The 17,999-nt window shown below is 57.6% G+C and overlaps 2 protein-coding genes and 1 long non-coding RNA gene across 4 annotated transcripts in view; 2 read left to right on the plus strand and 1 right to left on the minus strand.

The window, feature by feature from the left end:
* The window catches only part of LOC122391906, a 47,756-nt gene that overhangs the window by 21,094 nt on the left and 8,663 nt on the right, over window positions 1-17,999 (plus strand). Inside the window, exon 1 of one of the 2 annotated variants that reach the window (XM_043386244.1) lies at window positions 1,327-1,389. The exons of the other annotated variant lie outside the window; for it this stretch is intronic. The gene's annotated coding sequence lies outside the window, so the exon portion shown is untranslated. Of the gene's footprint in view, window positions 1-1,326; window positions 1,390-17,999 lie in introns of those variants that run through there. 2 annotated transcript variants of the gene reach the window in all.
* On the plus strand, window positions 9,590-13,143 carry LOC122391367 (uncharacterized protein K02A2.6-like). The gene is made up of 4 exons (XM_043385177.1): window positions 9,590-9,907; window positions 10,157-12,510; window positions 12,826-12,953; window positions 13,124-13,143. Exons 1-4 carry the CDS (start codon window positions 9,590-9,592, stop codon window positions 13,141-13,143), a joined length of 2,820 nt encoding a protein of 939 aa, XP_043241112.1.
* LOC122391919 lies at window positions 14,590-17,575 on the minus strand. Its single transcript, XR_006258424.1, has 3 exons — window positions 17,140-17,575; window positions 16,559-16,806; window positions 14,590-15,076 (listed from the first exon to the last, which is right to left on the minus strand). It is a non-coding gene; the product is annotated as an uncharacterized LOC122391919 (long non-coding RNA).

Here is a 17,999-nt window from a genome sequence, read left to right on the forward strand (position 1 = left end):
TGACCTCTGACCTACTTAAGCAAAAAAAATTGGGCTCTTAAGATCCGCCTTGTTGAGAGCTTTCGATTGCCGTTTTCCCCGTCTTTCTACGACCATCGGTTCGGAAGTTAGACAGGGGGGGGGGGGGCAGAATCTGCCCCCCCCCCCCAGCAGGGCGCGTATGGCTGAATAGCCCAGCGGGGCGCGGGTTAACTTTCAGGTATGAACGTCGACTGGTCTGCGGCTATGAATGCAATGTACTTATCGTCAAGCATACATGCCTAAAACGGTATACGTTTTCAAGGCTAAAATCCAAAACTCTGCATGTTCTCGCGTACAAAGTGCTACTTACATGAATTACGTTCCTGAGATGCATCCCTACCACATCCCTCCTGAACTTTTGCCATATGTCAACCTGCTAATACCAGTGGTGCCTGCTTATGCAAGCGGCTGTTCTTAGTCGGGTCAGACCCTAATCAAGTCGCTCCACTGCGGCAGATAAGCAGCGCATTGCGGCACAGCATAGCCTGCAGGCGTGACGACGTTTTGAGACGAGGTTTGCGTCTCGATTGACGGACCGAAAACCCCGAAATAAGCGGCACATTCACTGTTGGTTCAGTCTTTAAAGGGACTATCCCACCTTTAACATGGGGTTTGAGTTGAGATAGCCAAGTTTGCGGCGAGGTTCAGAAACCACTATCTATCTAGGTTGCAATCCCCGCGGCCTCTTGGTGTTGAAGAAATTCGTTCCCTTCATTTGAAAATGGGCCTTGTACAAGGCCCTATCTTCAACATGGAGCGACCGTTAGTGTGACGTCACCTCGTTTAGTCATTATGATTTAAATGGGTTTGTTTGTTGAAAAATCGCTTAAAACTTGGTCTGAACTTTGTTGTGGTGCCTACAGAGTAAAAAGAATCAGCTTTATGACAGTAATGTGGCCTGGGGAAGGAGGTAATTTTGGGCTGTGACGTCACATATTTGAAAGTTTATGTTTGGAATATGGGAAGCCTAAGATGTTAAATGAAAAATAAATGCCAGAACCGTGTTCCTGGTCATCCAATCTATACAGTCGGGCACAATTTAACTGGTTTTAACAACATTTTAGAAGGTGGGATAGTCCCTTTAATCCATCGGGGTCGAAATGCTCCTGATGCCAGTGCTATTGTTACGGGCCGCCCCTGGGCGGGCGCCCGGCGCCGCCCGTGGCGCGGGCCGCCCCTGGGCGAGCGCCTGGCGCCGCCCGTGGCGCGGCCCGGCGAGTGGTCGCGGCGCCGCCGCCCGGCTGGCGGCGGCTGGGGAGTGGGCGCGCCGCGGCGAGCGGGCAGTCGGTCGCGGGACGCGGAACGGGGTGTTGTGCCTGTAATATATGTGCCTGTAATATTGGCGCGGTCGGTAGGACACCACTAGAGGTAAGCCACATGAATTCAGGATTGGTGATATTATTTTTTTATTTGAATTGCCGTTATTGGTATTGCGTGTCTGTTGATGAGCGGCTCGCTCAGCATATTTTTTTTCTCGCCTTGTGGATCACACGGCGGATGTTATCAATGACTTATTTTGGTTAAGTGGCATCGACGAGCGGTTTGCTCGGCGTGATTTTTTGTCGCCGTGTGGTCCACACGGCAGTCGACATTAAATACAAGGCCACATCACAATTGCACTGCGTGGAAGGGTCAGCTGTAATATTTTTTTTTGCATATATTTCGGGGCCCCAGGGACAGTCCGGCGATGGACTTTAATGACACCATCCTGGTATCACGCACTCCGCGGTTCGCGGGGCTGTACACGGATGACTGGGAGGGATGGATAGCACGGTTCGAGGCGCTGACGTCTGAGCACGAGGACGAGGGACGGTTAAAACGTCTCCTGCCGTTGTTGGACGGTCTGGCCTCGGATTGTGCGCAATCACAGTTGAAACTTAACAAATCGTACTGCGAGGTACGGAAGCACCTGGGTGAGCGTTTCGGTAGATCCGTCGATCCACTGGAGGCGCGGGCAGCGCTCGGTGGGGTGCGTCAAGCACCAGGAGAGACGGTGGCAAATTTTGCAGACCGCATCGGGAAACTCGGCCGAGCCGCATTTCCATCACAGGCGGCAGCGCCCGGGTCGAAAGGGTCCGGCTCGACTGAACCGAGAAAGTTTCTAGATGAGGATTTGGCGAGCCGACTCATCTGTGGGCTGCGGGATGAGTGGCTTCAGGCCAAATTGTGTCACCGGAGGCCAGGGTCCCTGTCCGAAGCAGTGTCTATCGTGAACGAGCTGAACAAGCGCCAGGAGGTGGTCCAGGCGGTGCGGGCGGCTGGCCGGTCACCTGTGACTCAGCAAGGCTGTTCAGGCGTTCGGTCGGCGGTGGCGGCGGTTGACGCTGAGCCAGACCGGGTCGACGCAAGCTGCAGCGACGGCCGGGTAGCTCAGTTGGAACAGGAGATAGCCAATCTCAGGTATTCGATGGAGACACTAGTAGCTGCTGCCAGCTCCCGAACAGGTTCAGAGCTGTCGAGAGACATATCTTGTTACAGGTGTGGAGCGCCAGGGCATATGCGACGAGACTGCCCGGCGGCTCGCCGCGCTCAGCCGAGGTCTGGTACCGGTGACGTCATTTGTTTCTGCTGTGGAGAAAGGGGACACATTCGGATTGACTGTCCGTTCAAGGAGCCTGGGAGGGGTCCACGTCACCCGTTCTGTCTAGCCTGTGGTCGCAGCGGTCACTGGATGGCGGCTTGCCGTTCTCTCACGGACCACGTGACCCGTTCAGCGCAGGGCAGACGGCAGACTGCACCAACGAAGTCCACTGACAACAGGCAGCCGGAAAACTAGGGGCAGCTGGTTCAGTGGGGCGAGAGTCAGCTGCTTCTCACCAGTCCCGGTTCACCGCAGCCGCCGTCAGGGTGAAAATCGGTAGTCTTGAGGCGTGGGCACTCATTGATTCTGGCGCAGATTTCTCGATGGTGAGGTGCGGCTTACATCAGCGCATCAAGGTGGAGTTGGGCTGTAAGTCAACCACCCCTTCGCGGTCTGCGAAGGGAGCGGGTGGGAGTCCGCTGGTGATCACGGAGGTACTCTGTGATGTCCCGATGTCGATCTCCGGAGAGACATTCGGATGTTCTCGACTGGCAGCGGTGGCTGGTCTGGTGTATGACGTGATTCTCGGTCGAGATTTCTGTTGTCAGCATCGCACCATCATCGATGACGAAGAGGGAGTTTTTCGTATCAAAGGGTTGAAAATTTCCCTTCCCACGTACCCAGAGATTCGAGCTTCCCGAGCTAAGGTTGTTCTGGCAGGGACGGTGACTATTCCGGGTCGCTCGATCCTGACAGCTGCAGCGGTGGTTGAACCGCTGGATGGATCCGGCGTAGCTGTGGCAGAGACGCCCATGACCGGGATGGTGGAGCCGAGCCCTGCAGCCGACTGGGACTCACTGTTGATACCGAGAGCTGTTGTTGCTGTCGCGACCGACGGCACAGTGCCCATTCAATTTTCGAACGTCGGGACAGAAGACGTTCGACTGCTGAAAGGCTCAGACGTGGGAACATTCTTCTCGATGGGAGACTCGTTGGGAGACATGTGTGAACTGTGTCCAGAGCCGGACGACGTGGTTGACGCGGTGGCGAGCTGCGAAGGTGGAGGTTTTCCACCGGAGGCAGCTGAAGATATCGATCCGGACGTGAAGCAGGCGCTGGAACCCGGTCTGACTGATCTCGGGGAACATGGTCAGGGGAGGCTGCGCGGCTTGTTCGAGAAATATGCCGATGTCTTCAGCTGGCGTCCCGGAGATATTGGTCAGACGAATCTAACCAGACACAAGATCGATACTGGTGATGCTAGTCCCATCAAACAAAGACCACGGCGGGTGCCGCTGAAGGTGCGTGACCAGGTGGAGAAGCAGAAGAAGAAGATGCTACAGGATGGGATCATCGAAGAAAGCGAAAGTCCCTGGTGCTCTCCAGTGGTACTGGTTCGCAAGAAGGACGGAACCTTCCGCTTCTGTGTTGACCTGAGAGCAGTGAACAGAGTGACGAAAGGCTTCGCGATGCCACTCCCTCGAATTGACGACTCTCTCGACACCCTGGCTAAAGCGAGGTGGTTCACCACGCTGGATATGGCCACGGGATATTGGCAGGTGGAGTTGGCACCTGAGGATCGAGAAAAGACGGCGTTTTCGACGGGCAAGGGGCTACATCACTTCAGAGTGATGGCAATGGGCCTGAAGAATGCGAGCGGCACGTTCCAGAAGTTGATGGAAATGATCCTGGCGGGTCTGGACACAAAAAGTTGCCTAGTGTACCTGGATGACGTCATCCTGTTCAACAGGACGGAGGAAGAGCATCTGGCCACTTTACAAGAGGTGTTCGAGCGGATCCGAGCGGCGGGACTGAAGCTCAAGGCGCAAAAATGTCGCTTCGCTCGCAAAGAAGTGACGTTCCTCGGCCACCTAGTCTCCGAAGAGGGAATCCGGCCAGATCCACGTAACGTGGAAAAGGTACTGGCATGGCCACATCCATCATCCGACGAAGAGATGAGGAGTTTTCTCGGTCTGTGCGGGTACTACGCACGCTTCATCCAAGGATATGCGGCAATCACAAAGCCTCTGCGAGACGCCACGGTGGCGGACGGTCAAATCAGGTGGACGGAAGCGATGCGAGGAGCCTTCGAGCAGCTTAAGTCCGTCCTGGCCACGCCGCCGATCCTGACGCTACCAACTGGCAAGGGGACGTTTGTCCTGTACACCGATGCCTGCAACTTCGCGGTTGGCGTTGTCTTGACTGAGAAGACAGGGGAGTATGAGCGGGTGGTCGCCTATGAGAGTAAGGCGCTGTCGAAGCAGCAGGTGAAATGGCCCACCTACGACAAAGAGCTCTGGGCTGTGGTCCACGGCATCAGACATTTCCGGCAATATACAGTTGGAGCCAAGTTCGAGGTAGTGACTGACCACGAACCTCTGGCAAACATCCCTGATTCGATCTCGGTGGAACGTGATGGCACAGGACGTCGAGGACGCTGGGCGGTCGAGCTAAGCTCCTTCGACTTCATGGTTCGGGTCCGCAGTGGGGTGAGGCATGGCAATGCGGATGCACTATCGAGGAGGCCATCTGGGGTGTCCGTCGATGAGGGCAATGGTGGTCTGGCTGGGGATGCCGGCATGTCGCGAGCAATGGGCGGATCAGTCCCGACGGCTGGCGGTTCGCCAACACCGTCACGGTCCACGGCGGCTTCGCCGACAGGGAATGCGGCGATCTCTGGGGTAGGAGGGTCACCATATTCCGTGATCACCTCTGTAGCACCCGCCACATTATCGTCAGGGCCGACAGACAGGGTGAACCCGGCGACAAAGACGTTGACGCCCCCCTCCGCAGTCGGGGAGAAACGATCAACCGAGTCGCTGCTGCTGGAGGCCCAACAAGACGATCCAACGTTATCGGCGTTGTGTCGGGCAAGGGAGGAGGGGAGGATGCCTAAATCCACAGAGACGAGCGGTTGGGCCGTCTTGAAGAAGCACTGGGGACAAGTAGAGGTTCGCTCAGGAGTGTTAGGAATTGCCAGCAAGCAACGTTTCCAGGCGGCCGTGCCCAAGGCAATTCAAGCTGAAATCATCAGACTCGCCCACGATGACAAATCCAGTGGTCACATGGGTCGGAGGCGGACCATCGCTCGGGTAAAAGCCCGGTTCGTGTGGCCGGGGATGAACGAGGACGTCCGCAGCTACTGCGCCTCGTGCACACAATGTCAGCGACGCTGTAGGCCTGCCCCGAGCAGGCGTGCACCATTGGTGACTGAGGTGACGTCTCGCCCCTTTGAGAGGGTTGCCATGGACATCACGGAGATGCCTCTTTCCTCAAAAGGAAACAAATACGCACTCGTGATCATGGATTACTTTTCAAAGTACGTGAGAATTTACCCAATGCCAAATCAGAAGACGGAGACAGTCATGGATGCCTTCCTAGACTGGGTCCAAGAGCTTGGTGTCCCGGAGAGGCTACACACTGATCAGGGCGCACAGTTTGAGTCTCTGATGATGAAGGAGATGTATACGAGACTCGGTATCCACAAGACTAGGACAACACCCTATCACCCGCAGAGCGACGGCATGGTCGAGCGCTTCATGCGTACACTAAAGGACATGGTTTCGAAATACGTCGATGGCCAAGGCTTGAGCTGGGATGAGGGAGTCATGTCCTACGCCATGGCGTACAACTCGTCCCTCCACGAAACTACCGGGTACACCCCATTCTATTTGATTCATGGCTTCGAGCCTCGGGTACCGCTGGACGTGGTGTATGGCCCCGAAACTGACCCAATCCCGACCAGGACGTTCCTTAACAGTCGGCTGAAGACAATGAAACGGGCATATGCTCGTGTCAAAGAAGCCACGTCCAAAGCAGCTGCTCGGATGGCGGTTCGCCACGATAGCAGAGTCAATCACACTGCCTATCCTACAGGAACGAAAGTGTGGGTGCGAGATCACACGGCCGCCGTCGGCGGGAAGCCGAAACTGGGTCTGCCGTATAAGGGACCGGTGACCATCATCGGTAACCGTGGGGGGCGAGATGAAACAACATATAAAATTCAGGACGAGCGCGGCAAAGTACGTCAGGTTCACTACAATGACCTGAAGGAGTTTGTGCCACGGGTGTCTGGCATTCAGGAAGGGACTACCAAGCGCCACACTCAGGGACCAGATATGACTAAGGAAATGACTCAGGAACATGACACGGGGATCCGGGAGTGGATACCCAATGAGGATCACACAACTGGCTTACAAGTACCATTCATGCCATTCGTAAGGGCCGGCGGGTCCGCCGGAGGGACCCATCGGGAGCAGCAGGGTGGGACACCCCAAGGGTACTACATAACGCGAACCGGGCGGGTGTCAAGGCCGCCCGCATACTATCAGGCGGGACGATGAATGAGTCCAGCTTTCTAGTTTCAGATGGAGCGCATGCGGCAGGAGATCGATCGCCTATGGTCGGCCCTCGAAGAGGAGAGGGAGCAGAGGCGGCGGGAAGTGGCCGAAGTACGTGCCGCCCTGGAGGCTGTCCAGCAGCAGGAGGACATCGCGCTCCCCATCGGCGCCGGAGCGGTTGGTGGACCATCGACGACGACCGGCTTGCTCACGGGTGATGCGCAGCGGTCTGTAGAGTATCTGCCGCCGCTGTCTCCGACGTCCGCCGTGTTAGCCGGTGTCTCCACACCCCCGTTCGTGACTACCCTGCTAGAGGCGGGCGCAGGAGATCCTGTGCGTGACCATCTGTCTCCGCTGGCGGTCGACCTGGTGGAGACTGACACAACGGACCTGCTAAGTGAGCTGCTGGGTGTCGAGGCGCAAGAGTTCGAGGAGTTTTCGAACATGGAGCTGCAGGACGAGAAGCCGCGGGAGGAGACGCCCACAGACGGGTCGCCGGAGGAGGTGGTAGTTGGTGAGGCCGACGGGGCGTCCGGCGGTTCGCCGGAGGCTGGTCGCGCGGAAGCCGTCCTTCTCATCGGGGACTCGATCCTGCACAGAACAGACGTCCGTTGCGACCCACCCCGAAGCCTCACCATCCGGGCCATACCGGGGTACACACTGCGCCGCTGGGTGGCTGAGGGGGTCATGGAGGTGCGGAGGTGGTTGGATGGCCTTCATCCTGACACCTCCAGTGCCCAAGTAATCCTGTGGGTAGGAGGAAACGATGTGTACCCGAAGGACGCCATCAAACTACCAGAGGGGATGAAGACGCGGTTGATGAAAGAAGTTCAGGACCGGATCGGAGAAATACAGAGGATGGGAGTGCACGTCACACTCGTGGGCACCCAGCCGCGGCTGTCCCGGGATCGGGGCCGACAATGGGAAGAGACGCAAGCCTATGAACTCGAGAAGTCTCTCCGCCAAATCAAGAAGGCTACGGGAGCTGCCGTCATCCCGCTGGGGCGGCGACTCTGTTGCCGCCACGGCAAGCGACGGGTGTATAAGGTGGCAGAGGGGCTCCATCTCGCGGACGGCGTACATCTGAACAAGAGGGGCTACGGGTGCATCAGTTTGTCATTCCCCAAGTGGCTCCGCATGCGTTAACGGGTGTAGGGCAGGTGGTGAAGGCGGTCGTTCGGGTGGCGGCCCGTGCATCCGTACATGTATGTAGCAGCGGCTGAATGTGTGTGTTCTTTTGGTGTTGAGGTGTCTCACTTTCGTTCTGGGGCGGCGCAAGTACCTTTTTTTTTTGTTTCGTTAAGCGAGCAAGGAGCGGCTCGACTCAGTAGTAGTATGGAGGCTGTGGTGTCGCGAGCTGCTCCCCCCCTGCCCCGGGGCCTGGCGACGCCATTGGCGGCGCCGGCGCGCAGACGCGGGGTTCGAGAGCAGTCGGCCGCCGGCCCGCGCGGGGTGCGGTTGCGGTAGTAGCGATCGGTGTTTGGCGCTCAGGGAAGTTTAACGCAATGCAGCTTTGGTTGTGAATAAAGAACTCACGTTATAACATCCTGGCGACAAGGATGAGATCAAGGTGAAGCCTTGGAGCTGTGATTGCGAGTGATGGCGAAACGGGCCAGTGATCAGTGCGCGGTGGTCAGCGAGAGCGGACAGGCCACGGACGGTGAGGGCGCAAACGTTGCTTAGTACGAATGCTTAGTGCTTAGTATTGCTTAGTATTTTTATTTTCGCGCTGCTGCTGGTAGTGTGCCTGTCGCGCGGCGGCCGTTGTCCTGGTCCTGGCAGGGTTTTCCATGTGATCGCCGAAATTCGTGGCGGCCATGATGCCTCGGCAGTGTGGTGTGCGTGCGTGGCGCATGCGTCGGCGTGCTGCACGCTGATTGGTCGGCCGGGGGTGACGCGCAGCTGTGGCAGCGCGTGTGATTGGCCGATCGGTGCGGCGGAGAGGGCCTCAATGCGGTTTGAGGTGCCTGGTCCCCGAAGCGGGTAATTTCGGCGGGAAGCTGGCGCGCGGCCGGGCGGTGCGGGACGAGTGCGCATGCGCGCGCGGTGACGTGCGTGTGACGTCACTACCACGTGACGCCCCCGTCGAGAAAAGCGCGGGAAACCGCAGCTGCAGCGCCAAGTACAGGCGCAGGGCGGCGCGGTGAGCGGTGGCCGACCGGCGTGTGCGGTGACCGACCGGCGTGTGCGGTGACCGGCCGGTGTGAGCGGTGACCGGCCGGTGTGAGCGGTGACGCCCGGCTGCGGGCCGACCGGTGGAGCGGCTGCGGGCCGCCGGTGGAGCGGCTGCGGGCCGACGGTGGAGCGGCCGCGGGCCGACGGTGGAGCGGCTGCGGGCCGACGGTGGAGCGGCGGCGAGCCGACCGGAGAAACGACGTGCTGGTGAGAGGGCGGCGGCACGATGGATCCAACGGGGATGCAGATAGTGTCTGCGGTGCCGTACCGTCCAGGCACGGACTTTGAAAAGTGGCTCCGGGCATTGGAGCGGTATATGATCGCTGTTGACATTCAAGGGCCTGCGAGACGGTGTGCAGTCCTGTTGCACCTGGTGGGCCCGGACCTCGCCGATGTCAGCGATTCACTGCCTGAGGAGGACGCCGAGAGACAGGGAGAAGACGAGTTTGCTCGCCTGAAAAGGAAGCTAACACGGTATCTGGTGCCGAAGAATAATGTGGTGGCGGAAAGAGGAAAGTTTCAAGGGATGAAAATGGAGCAGGAAGAGAGTCTGGAGGAGTTCCTGGGCAGACTACGGACGCAAATCCTGCGCTGCGGCTACGAGCCGGCGCAGGTGGACCGTGAGTTGAGAGACCGATGCGTCCTGGGCAGCCGAGGTGAGCTACAGAGGAAGCTGGTCCGGGAGGCGGCGCTAAAGGGTGACGACCTCTCTCTGGAGGACGTCCGGCGGACGGCACGGGCGCACAGGGACGTGATGGATCTGACGACGCGGCTGTCAGGGGCGCCGGCGCCGGCCGAGACGGACGGGGAGGCAGTTCACCTGGTGCGACGCCCGCAGCGGACGGAGAGGGTCAGGCCGACCGAGCCCCCGGGGCCAGGCACGTGCTTCCGCTGTGGCGGCCGGGGCCACTGGCGGCGCCACTGTCCCAGCGCGCAGTCGCGGCAGGCCGGCGCGCGGCCCCGGCAGGACGGTGCGCAGCCGCGGCAGGACAGCGGGCAGCCACGGCAGGACAGCGGGCAGCCGCGGCAGGCCGGCGCGCGGCCATGGCGGGCCGGCGCGCCGCGCTGCTATCGGTGCGGAGAGCGTGGGCATCTGCAGCGTGACTGCGGCAAACAGCGAACTGGCGTGAAGCTGGTTCAGGACGGCGACCAGGCTGACTGGCAAGTCAGCGCCGTGCAGCCAGCCGCAGCTGAGTGGGCGACGGTCAGGGTGAACGGCCAGGAGTTCACCATGCTGATCGACACTGGCTCACCGGTGACTATAATCAGCGCGGAGACTCACATCCCCGGTCTGACGCTGCGGCCGAGTGAGCTGCACCTCACGTCATTCACCGGCCAGCAAATCCGTCTGCGAGGCGAGGCCGACGTCAACGTGGAGACGGACGGCCGAGCGACACGGCTGCGACTCGTCGTGTCCGACATGGGCTCTCACCGACCTCTCATGGGACGAGAGTGGATCAAGGCGCTGAGGACGGCGTCGGGTCTGGAGACGCTGAACGTGTGCCCGGTGGCGACTCAGCCGACGCTGAAGGAGGTGATGGACAAACACCGTGAGGTGTTCAAAGAAGAACTGGGCAGAATCCCGGTGAAGGTGGCGCTCAGACTGAAGGAAGGCGCCAAACCGGTCTATCGACGCGCCAGACCAGTGCCGTTTGCGCTACAGCAAGATATCGAGCGGGAGCTCGACAAGTGGCTGGATCAAGGGATCGCCGAGAAGGTGCCTCCTGGACACTTCTCCGGATGGGGTACGCCGCTCGTACCCATCCCCAAGAAGGACGGCGTGCGGCTGTGCGCGGACTATCGGATCACGGTGAACCCGCAGCTGCAGCCTCTGAAGTATCCGATGCGCACGCCGGAGGAGCTATTCGCCAGCATCCGAGGGAAAAAGTTCTGCAAGCTGGACTGCAGGAACGCCTATCTCCAGTGTGAGCTGGACGAAGAGAGCCGAGAGATGACCACCGTGACCACACACCGTGGTGCGATGCGGATGAACCGTCTCCCGTACGGGATCAGCACCTGTGGAGCGCAGTTCCAGGCGATCATGGACCAGGTGCTGGATGGTCTTCCAGGAGTCGTCTGTTACCTGGACGACGTGCTGATCGGCGCCGACAGTGACCGTGAGCTGATGGACAGGCTGGACCGGGTGCTGGAGCGGCTGAAGGACAACGGCGTCCGCCTCAAGAAAGAGAAGTGCCAGTTCGGAGTCCGAGAAGTGGTGTATCTCGGTTGGCGACTGTCTGAGGCGGGTCTGAGCCCGGTGCAAGAGAAGACGGCGGCCGTCACAGCAGCACCTGACCCTCGGAACGTGCAGGAGCTGCGATCTCTGATCGGGTCAGTCAGCTATTATCAGCGGCTGCTGCCCAACCTGTCTACCGTGCTAGCGCCGCTCTACGCGCTACTGAAGACGGGCGTCAAATGGGCATGGACGGCGGAGTGCGCCGCGGCAGTGCGCCGTGTGAAGGACATGCTGTCCACGGCGCCGGTCCTGATGCGGTACGACCCCGTGCTGCCGCTGCGGCTCGTCACGGACGCCAGTGCGACAGGAGTCGGAGCGGCTCTGATGCAAGTGACGCCCGAGGGGCTCGAGAGGCCGGTACAGTACGCCTCCCGAACGCTCACTCCAACGGAGAGGAAGTACGCCCAGGTGGAGAGGGAAGCCGCAGCCGTCTCGTTCGGAGTGCGGCGGTTCCACCAGTTCCTGTTTGGTCGGCCGTTCACCCTGGTGGTCGACAACAGGACGCTCTCCAGGATCCTGAACCCGGACCGTGAGCTGCCCTCTCTGGCGGCGGCTCGCATGCAAAGGTATGCGCTGCAGCTCGCGGCGTACCAGTACAAGATCGAGCTGCGCCGGACGGAGGACATGAGGCTGGCGGACACGATGTCCCGTCTGTCGGTGCCGGACGAGGCGGAGAACCGGCTGTCGGCAGAAGAGGAGGCGGCGTACGGCGGAGGCGGCGTAATGTTCATCGCCGAACAGGGGCCGTGTCTGACCGCGCAGCAGATAGCAGTGGCCACGCGCCGAGACCCGGTGCTCGCCCGCGCTCTGGCGGCGGTGCGATCGGGCTGGCCGGCGGTGGTGGACCCGGACCTGGCTCCCTTCAAGAATCGCCGAGAGGAGCTGACGACCGAGGCCGACTGTCTGCTCTGGGGCGGCCGAGTCGTCATCCCGACCAACCTGCGCGACACCGTCAAGCGGGAGCTGCATGAGGGTCACTTCGGCTGCACTCGCATGAAGCAGCTGGCGAGGCGCTTTGTGTGGTGGCCGGGACTCGATGCTGAGCTGGAGGCGCTGGCTCGCGGGTGTCAGGCGTGCGTCTCAAAGCGAGCTGAGCCGCCGCAGGCGACACGGCACCCGTGGGAGCCGACGGACGGCCCGTGGCAGCGGGTGCATGCCGATTTTGCCGGACCTCTGAAGGGCACCTGGTTCCTGGTGATGGTGGATAGTTTCTCCAAGTGGGCTGAAATGATCCCAATGAAGACGACCACGTCCGAGCGGACCGTAGCGGTGATGAGGACGGTTTTTGCTCGTCTCGGACTACCACTGGTGCTGGTAACGGACAATGGCCCACAGTTCACGAGCCAGGAATTCGCCCAGTTCGCCAGCTCTAACGGGATCCGACATGTCAGAGTGGCGCCCCATCACCCATCGTCTAATGGGATGGCGGAGCGAGCGGTCGGCTCGCTAAAAAACTCACTGAAGGCGACTCTGGCAGCAGACGACAGCGGAGGCATGGAACTGGCGCTCGCCCGAGTTCTGATGGCGTACAGAGTGACGCCCCACGCCGCGACCGGACGGACTCCCGCTGAGATGCTGTTCGGGCGGAACCTCCGCACTCGTATGAACCTCATGGTTCCGAGCGCCGAGACAGCTCTGCAGGCGGCTCGGGACCGGCAGCGTGAGACGGCCGGCGGACGGAGCAGGGAATTCGCCGTGGGAGCTACAGTGTGGGCCCGCTCGTATGACGGTCGTCAGAAGTGGGTCCGCGGCACGGTGGTCGCCCGCCCCGGTCCCGTGTCGTATGAAGTGGACGTGGGACACGTGATCTGGTCGCGCCACGTTGACCAGCTGTTGGCGGCGGCGGCTGACCCAGGGAACGGCGCCAGTGGTGACGTCAGAGCGACGACCGGCGGTGACGTCAGAGCGACGACCGGCGGTGACGTCAGAGCGGCGACCAGTGGTGACGTCAGAGCGACGACCGGCGGTGACGTCAGAGCGACGACCGGCGGTGACCGGGCTGGTGGCGCCGGCGGCAGCGCCGGGCGCCCTGTCGGAGACGATCGCGCCTATGGCCTCGGTGACGGCAGCCGCGCCGGCGGCGCCGGTCAGGCCTGTGACCGGGGAGGAGCCGGCCGTGCCGGTGATCTCGGCGGCGGCGGTGATGCCGTCAGCGGCGGCGGTAGTGCCGGTGACCTCAGCGGCGGCGGTGATGCCGTCAGCGGCGGCGGTAGTGCCGGTGACCTCGGCGGCGGCGGTGATACCGGTGACCTCAGCGGCTACAGTCACACCGGCGGTGGCGGTGATGTCGGTGACGGCGGCGGCGGGGACACCGAGGGCCCCTCACAACGCCGTTCCGCTCGGCGCCGGAGGTGCCCGAGGCGACTGATCGCCGAGGTTTAAAATGTGTTTGTTTCCACGTTCCCACGCGTAATGTGTTCCGTTTTAAGGGCGGCAGGTTAAAGTGAATGTGTTCCGTTTTAAGGGCGGCAGGGTGTGGTGTCGCGAGCTGCTCCCCCCCTGCCCCGGGGCCTGGCGACGCCATTTGCTCCCCCCTGCCCGGGGGCCTGGCGACGCCATTGGCGGCGCCGGCGCGCAGACGCGGGGTTCGAGAGCAGTCGGCCGCCGGCCCGCGCGGGGTGCGGTTGCGGTAGTAGCGATCGGTGTTTGGCGCTCAGGGAAGTTTAACGCAATGCAGCTTTGGTTGTGAATAAAGAACTCACGTTATAACAGAGGCGGCTGTGTATGATACTGTTGACTGTTGAGGCATAGCCGTAGCAGCTCGGTGACTCAATGTGTGGCGGACCATCCCGGTGCTTACCCTCCCCTGCGCGGCCGGCGCGAGGAAGCAGCCTGGTTTTGTGGCGAGGCGTGGTTGTTTGTTCGTGTCGCGGGGAGACATGTTCGCGGTATTTCTTGTGCGGATCATCGTTGTTACATCGTGCGCGTTGTGCTAGGGGGGAGGGGTGTTACGGGCCGCCCCTGGGCGGGCGCCCGGCGCCGCCCGTGGCGCGGGCCGCCCCTGGGCGAGCGCCTGGCGCCGCCCGTGGCGCGGCCCGGCGAGTGGTCGCGGCGCCGCCGCCCGGCTGGCGGCGGCTGGGGAGTGGGCGCGCCGCGGCGAGCGGGCAGTCGGTCGCGGGACGCGGAACGGGGTGTTGTGCCTGTAATATATGTGCCTGTAATACTATTATGGTTTATCAACAAAAGCCATCTTCTGAGAACTGTCTCGTGCGTGACAGGTAGCAGATGACCGTTGAAATATGCTAACGTGCTATACCTAGATTTCACCAATCTCTTTCCACTAGTTATTTCTGATAGGTCAATCGTTTTAGCAACAGTGTATAAACACCAAAACAGTGGGGCGTACTAACTACTGAACGAACAGCTACAGGGCAAGCTCGCACCCACGAAAACGATCTCACGACGCTTGTAATCCGGTAGACTTATGCGTTGTTGAAAAAAAAATGAAGCAGCCAGCGTCTATTCGCTGATACACATCCGTTTGTTTATTTTTTTTCACTTCTGGCAGAAGTATTTGCCTGATAAACGTCCATCACATTCTGGCTCTCGAGCAGACGTTTTCTGAGCCTTGGGCATAGCCCCACCTGGTCTCCCGGTTTGACTGGTGTCACCTGCGACTGGCAGCCGTGGGTTTGGATGAACTGGCTTCCTGAGAAGTCTCAGCGGGTCCTCCTGTCTCCGAGCAGGTATTACCATCCGAGACGGGTAGCCGTATGTCAACGTCCTCAGATGAGAACACAATATCGATCCCATTCCAGTCAATGATAGGGAGTTGCACAGCCTCTGAAAAAGAACATAAAATGTGTAATTGTGCATGCATCATGTAGATATTTGTAGGTATTATAGATACTATTTTATAATATCACTGAGGCTTAACCCGCGCCCCACTGGGGGGGGGGGGGCTATTTATAGCCCCCCTCCCGTTTTTCTGCAATAACTTCCAAACCGCTTGACGTATCGACGCTAAACTTTCAGTACCTTCGGCTGAATCAATTTGACACCTTGTGTCAAAATTTGAACTTCATACCTACCATAGGTCGGCCGGAAATGACGTCAGAGTGACGTCATGTTCGGCCGATTTCGACGCAAAACATTGAACAACGGCAATCGCTCCCAAGAGCTCAGTTTTTAAGCTAGATCCAATTTCTTTGCATGACAGGACTCACAATAGACTGCGCTATCAAACTGCTATCTCGGATTTTCGAAATTTTGAAAATTTCGAAAATTTTATATAATAAAATTCAAAATTTATATTTTTTATATTTTTTTTCAAAAACTTTTTGACTTTTCGAAAAAACCGGAATATATGTGATAGAACGCATTATTATGACTAACTCTAGCAAGTTTTAGCAAAATATCTTCAAAAATGGCCAAGTTATACGCATTATTGCAAAAAATTAACAATTATTAATTTTTCAAATCAATTTTTCAGCACGAATTTGACATCGTACGCCAATATAAATAGCACCATCGTGTTCCTGAGCTCAAACTGCATCCAATAGACACCTTTTTGTTGAAAAATGTTAACTTCAAAATTTGACCTTTTTTGACCTGAAAGTGACCTGACCTAAGCGAAATTTGACTCAAAATGACCTCGAATGACACAGACGACGTCAAATTCGCAATGTTTGGCCTAAATGGACCATAAAACATGTGTCACGTGACCGACGGATGATATAATATTTTCGTGACCTGTGATGACCTGACCTTGACCTGAAAATCAAAGTACAAGTTTGGTACCCTCAGAGTATCTAGAGCATCTGTTCACGAGTGTGTGAACCAAAAATGAGCCTGATCTGACTTGTAAGACGGCGGCCAGAGCCCAAAACGTGAAGAAGCCAAAATGCTAATAATTTTTACTTTGACCTGACCTGTGACGTCATCAGTGACCTCGAGGTCAATGAAATTAGGTTTCGCTCGACAGTTTTTCCGGGGCTATCAGACGCCGTTTGAATTTTGACGATCGGCCCAGTAGTTTCGGAGTTAGGAGGGGGGCTATGAATAGCCCCCCCCCCCCCAGTAGGGCGTGTTATACGCAGACCCCAGTGGGGCGCGGGTTAAATAAGGCATGTTCTGAACAAAATGAGACATTCTTATTTGGATTTGAACTCTCGAGTCTAAAAATAGCGTGATCAATATTGATCATTAACAATTGACAATCGCTAAACAGATCACATTGCTACGCCATGGTGCTTGAAGTAAAATGCCACTTAGAAGGCTATCAATTAAACAACAGAAAATTTGGCGTCGGTTGCAAATTCTTACCTTTTTCAATATATTTCACAGGACTGGCCTGTTGGACCGGCGAGAGTCTTCGAATTGTGACCGGCTTTGGCGGGTTGGACACATTAAAAATGGTGGGAACTGCGTCACGTTTCAGCCGCCTGCTTCCACCCGGATAGTAATAAGAAGGCTCAAAGTGTTCTGAGCACAGCCTGATGTTTTCATAGAGGTACTCGGGGGACTTGTCAATTAGGTCCGCCCGCTGACAGAGCTGCACCCACTGGCTCGACCTGCGGCACGGGGAATTAGAGGCACATTTTTGTGATGCATTTTACACTATACACATTCTCAAAGAAGCAATGCAGGTAGACTAGTGCATTACACAGGTTTGCTCAGTTTGCTAACCCTGGCCCCGTTAGGTCCTAAGCTCATAACGCAAGCCGTCGGGATGTATATGCGACCCTCTGGCGATTGGCACATAGGTATTGCACGCAGAAACACCAAATTTACAGGGAAGCTAAGTGGAACTTTCAAAGACAGCGCAAAAAGCCAAGCAGTCATTGGCCCATTTTGACTTGCAGAGATCTGTAGGTAAGTAGGTACCTTCCTACTACCCTACTCACCTTGCTGGATCAATGGGAAAACGGTGAAACGATAGATGGCGCATCCCTCCCTTCCGATTACGACAGCCAATTGCACCGCAATATGAGCCTTCTGTCTGAAGAGATTTCATGATCATTTCCTAAGTTCTATCCTAGTAATTGATCCCAACTGGATTGAGCAGTTAGCGAACAATGAAGACGGCCAAGGCAACACGGCCAATTAGTGATGCCATATGAAATAAAAAACAAAAAATGAGAAAGACACGTGCTAGCTAAGTCTGCAGCATTCTCCCAGCTTCGTGATTCAAGAAACAAGTTTCAAACAAGCACTTCCTTTAGTGTTAGCCTTGTTTCTTATTCCAGTCAGGTTTTTGTTCTTCTTTCCAGTTTCCTCGAAAAATGCACTGTCCGTTTTTTCGTGGGAAAATGCACTGTCATGTTGCAAAAAGATGTACCTACCGTACCTTCTGCCTACATGCTATCAATGCTAAGCGACGGCGTTCGCTCCGTCCAAGCTCGCTAGCGATAATTCGGCCAACAGATGGCGGGACGGCAAGGAGGCATTCACCCAATAGTACGGAGACGCCAATCCAGTATCTTGTCCTTATCCATCCAGATAAGTATCTATCCAAACATCGCTAGATTATCCATGAGGACCATGACAGTGCCATAGTGTTACCAAACGTAGCAACGGGTCCTGTGGCAAGCATCATTTCAGCAACAGCAACGGTGTTTTACAGCGTCACGTCTCAGGCAGCATTTTAGCTCTCAGTGTCGTCAGTAGCTTTACAGCGTATCTGAAACATTTTAAGAAGCTGTCAATGCAAATCATGTCGCCTCTGCATAATAGGTCCATTTGCGGACTGTAAAAGTTTGATTTA

The sequence above is a fragment of the Amphibalanus amphitrite genome, unplaced genomic scaffold, assembly GCF_019059575.1.
Source record: "Amphibalanus amphitrite isolate SeventyFive unplaced genomic scaffold, NRLGWU_Aamphi_draft 000022F_arrow, whole genome shotgun sequence".
In the NCBI taxonomy this organism is placed as follows: Eukaryota; Metazoa; Arthropoda; class Thecostraca; order Balanomorpha; family Balanidae; genus Amphibalanus; species Amphibalanus amphitrite.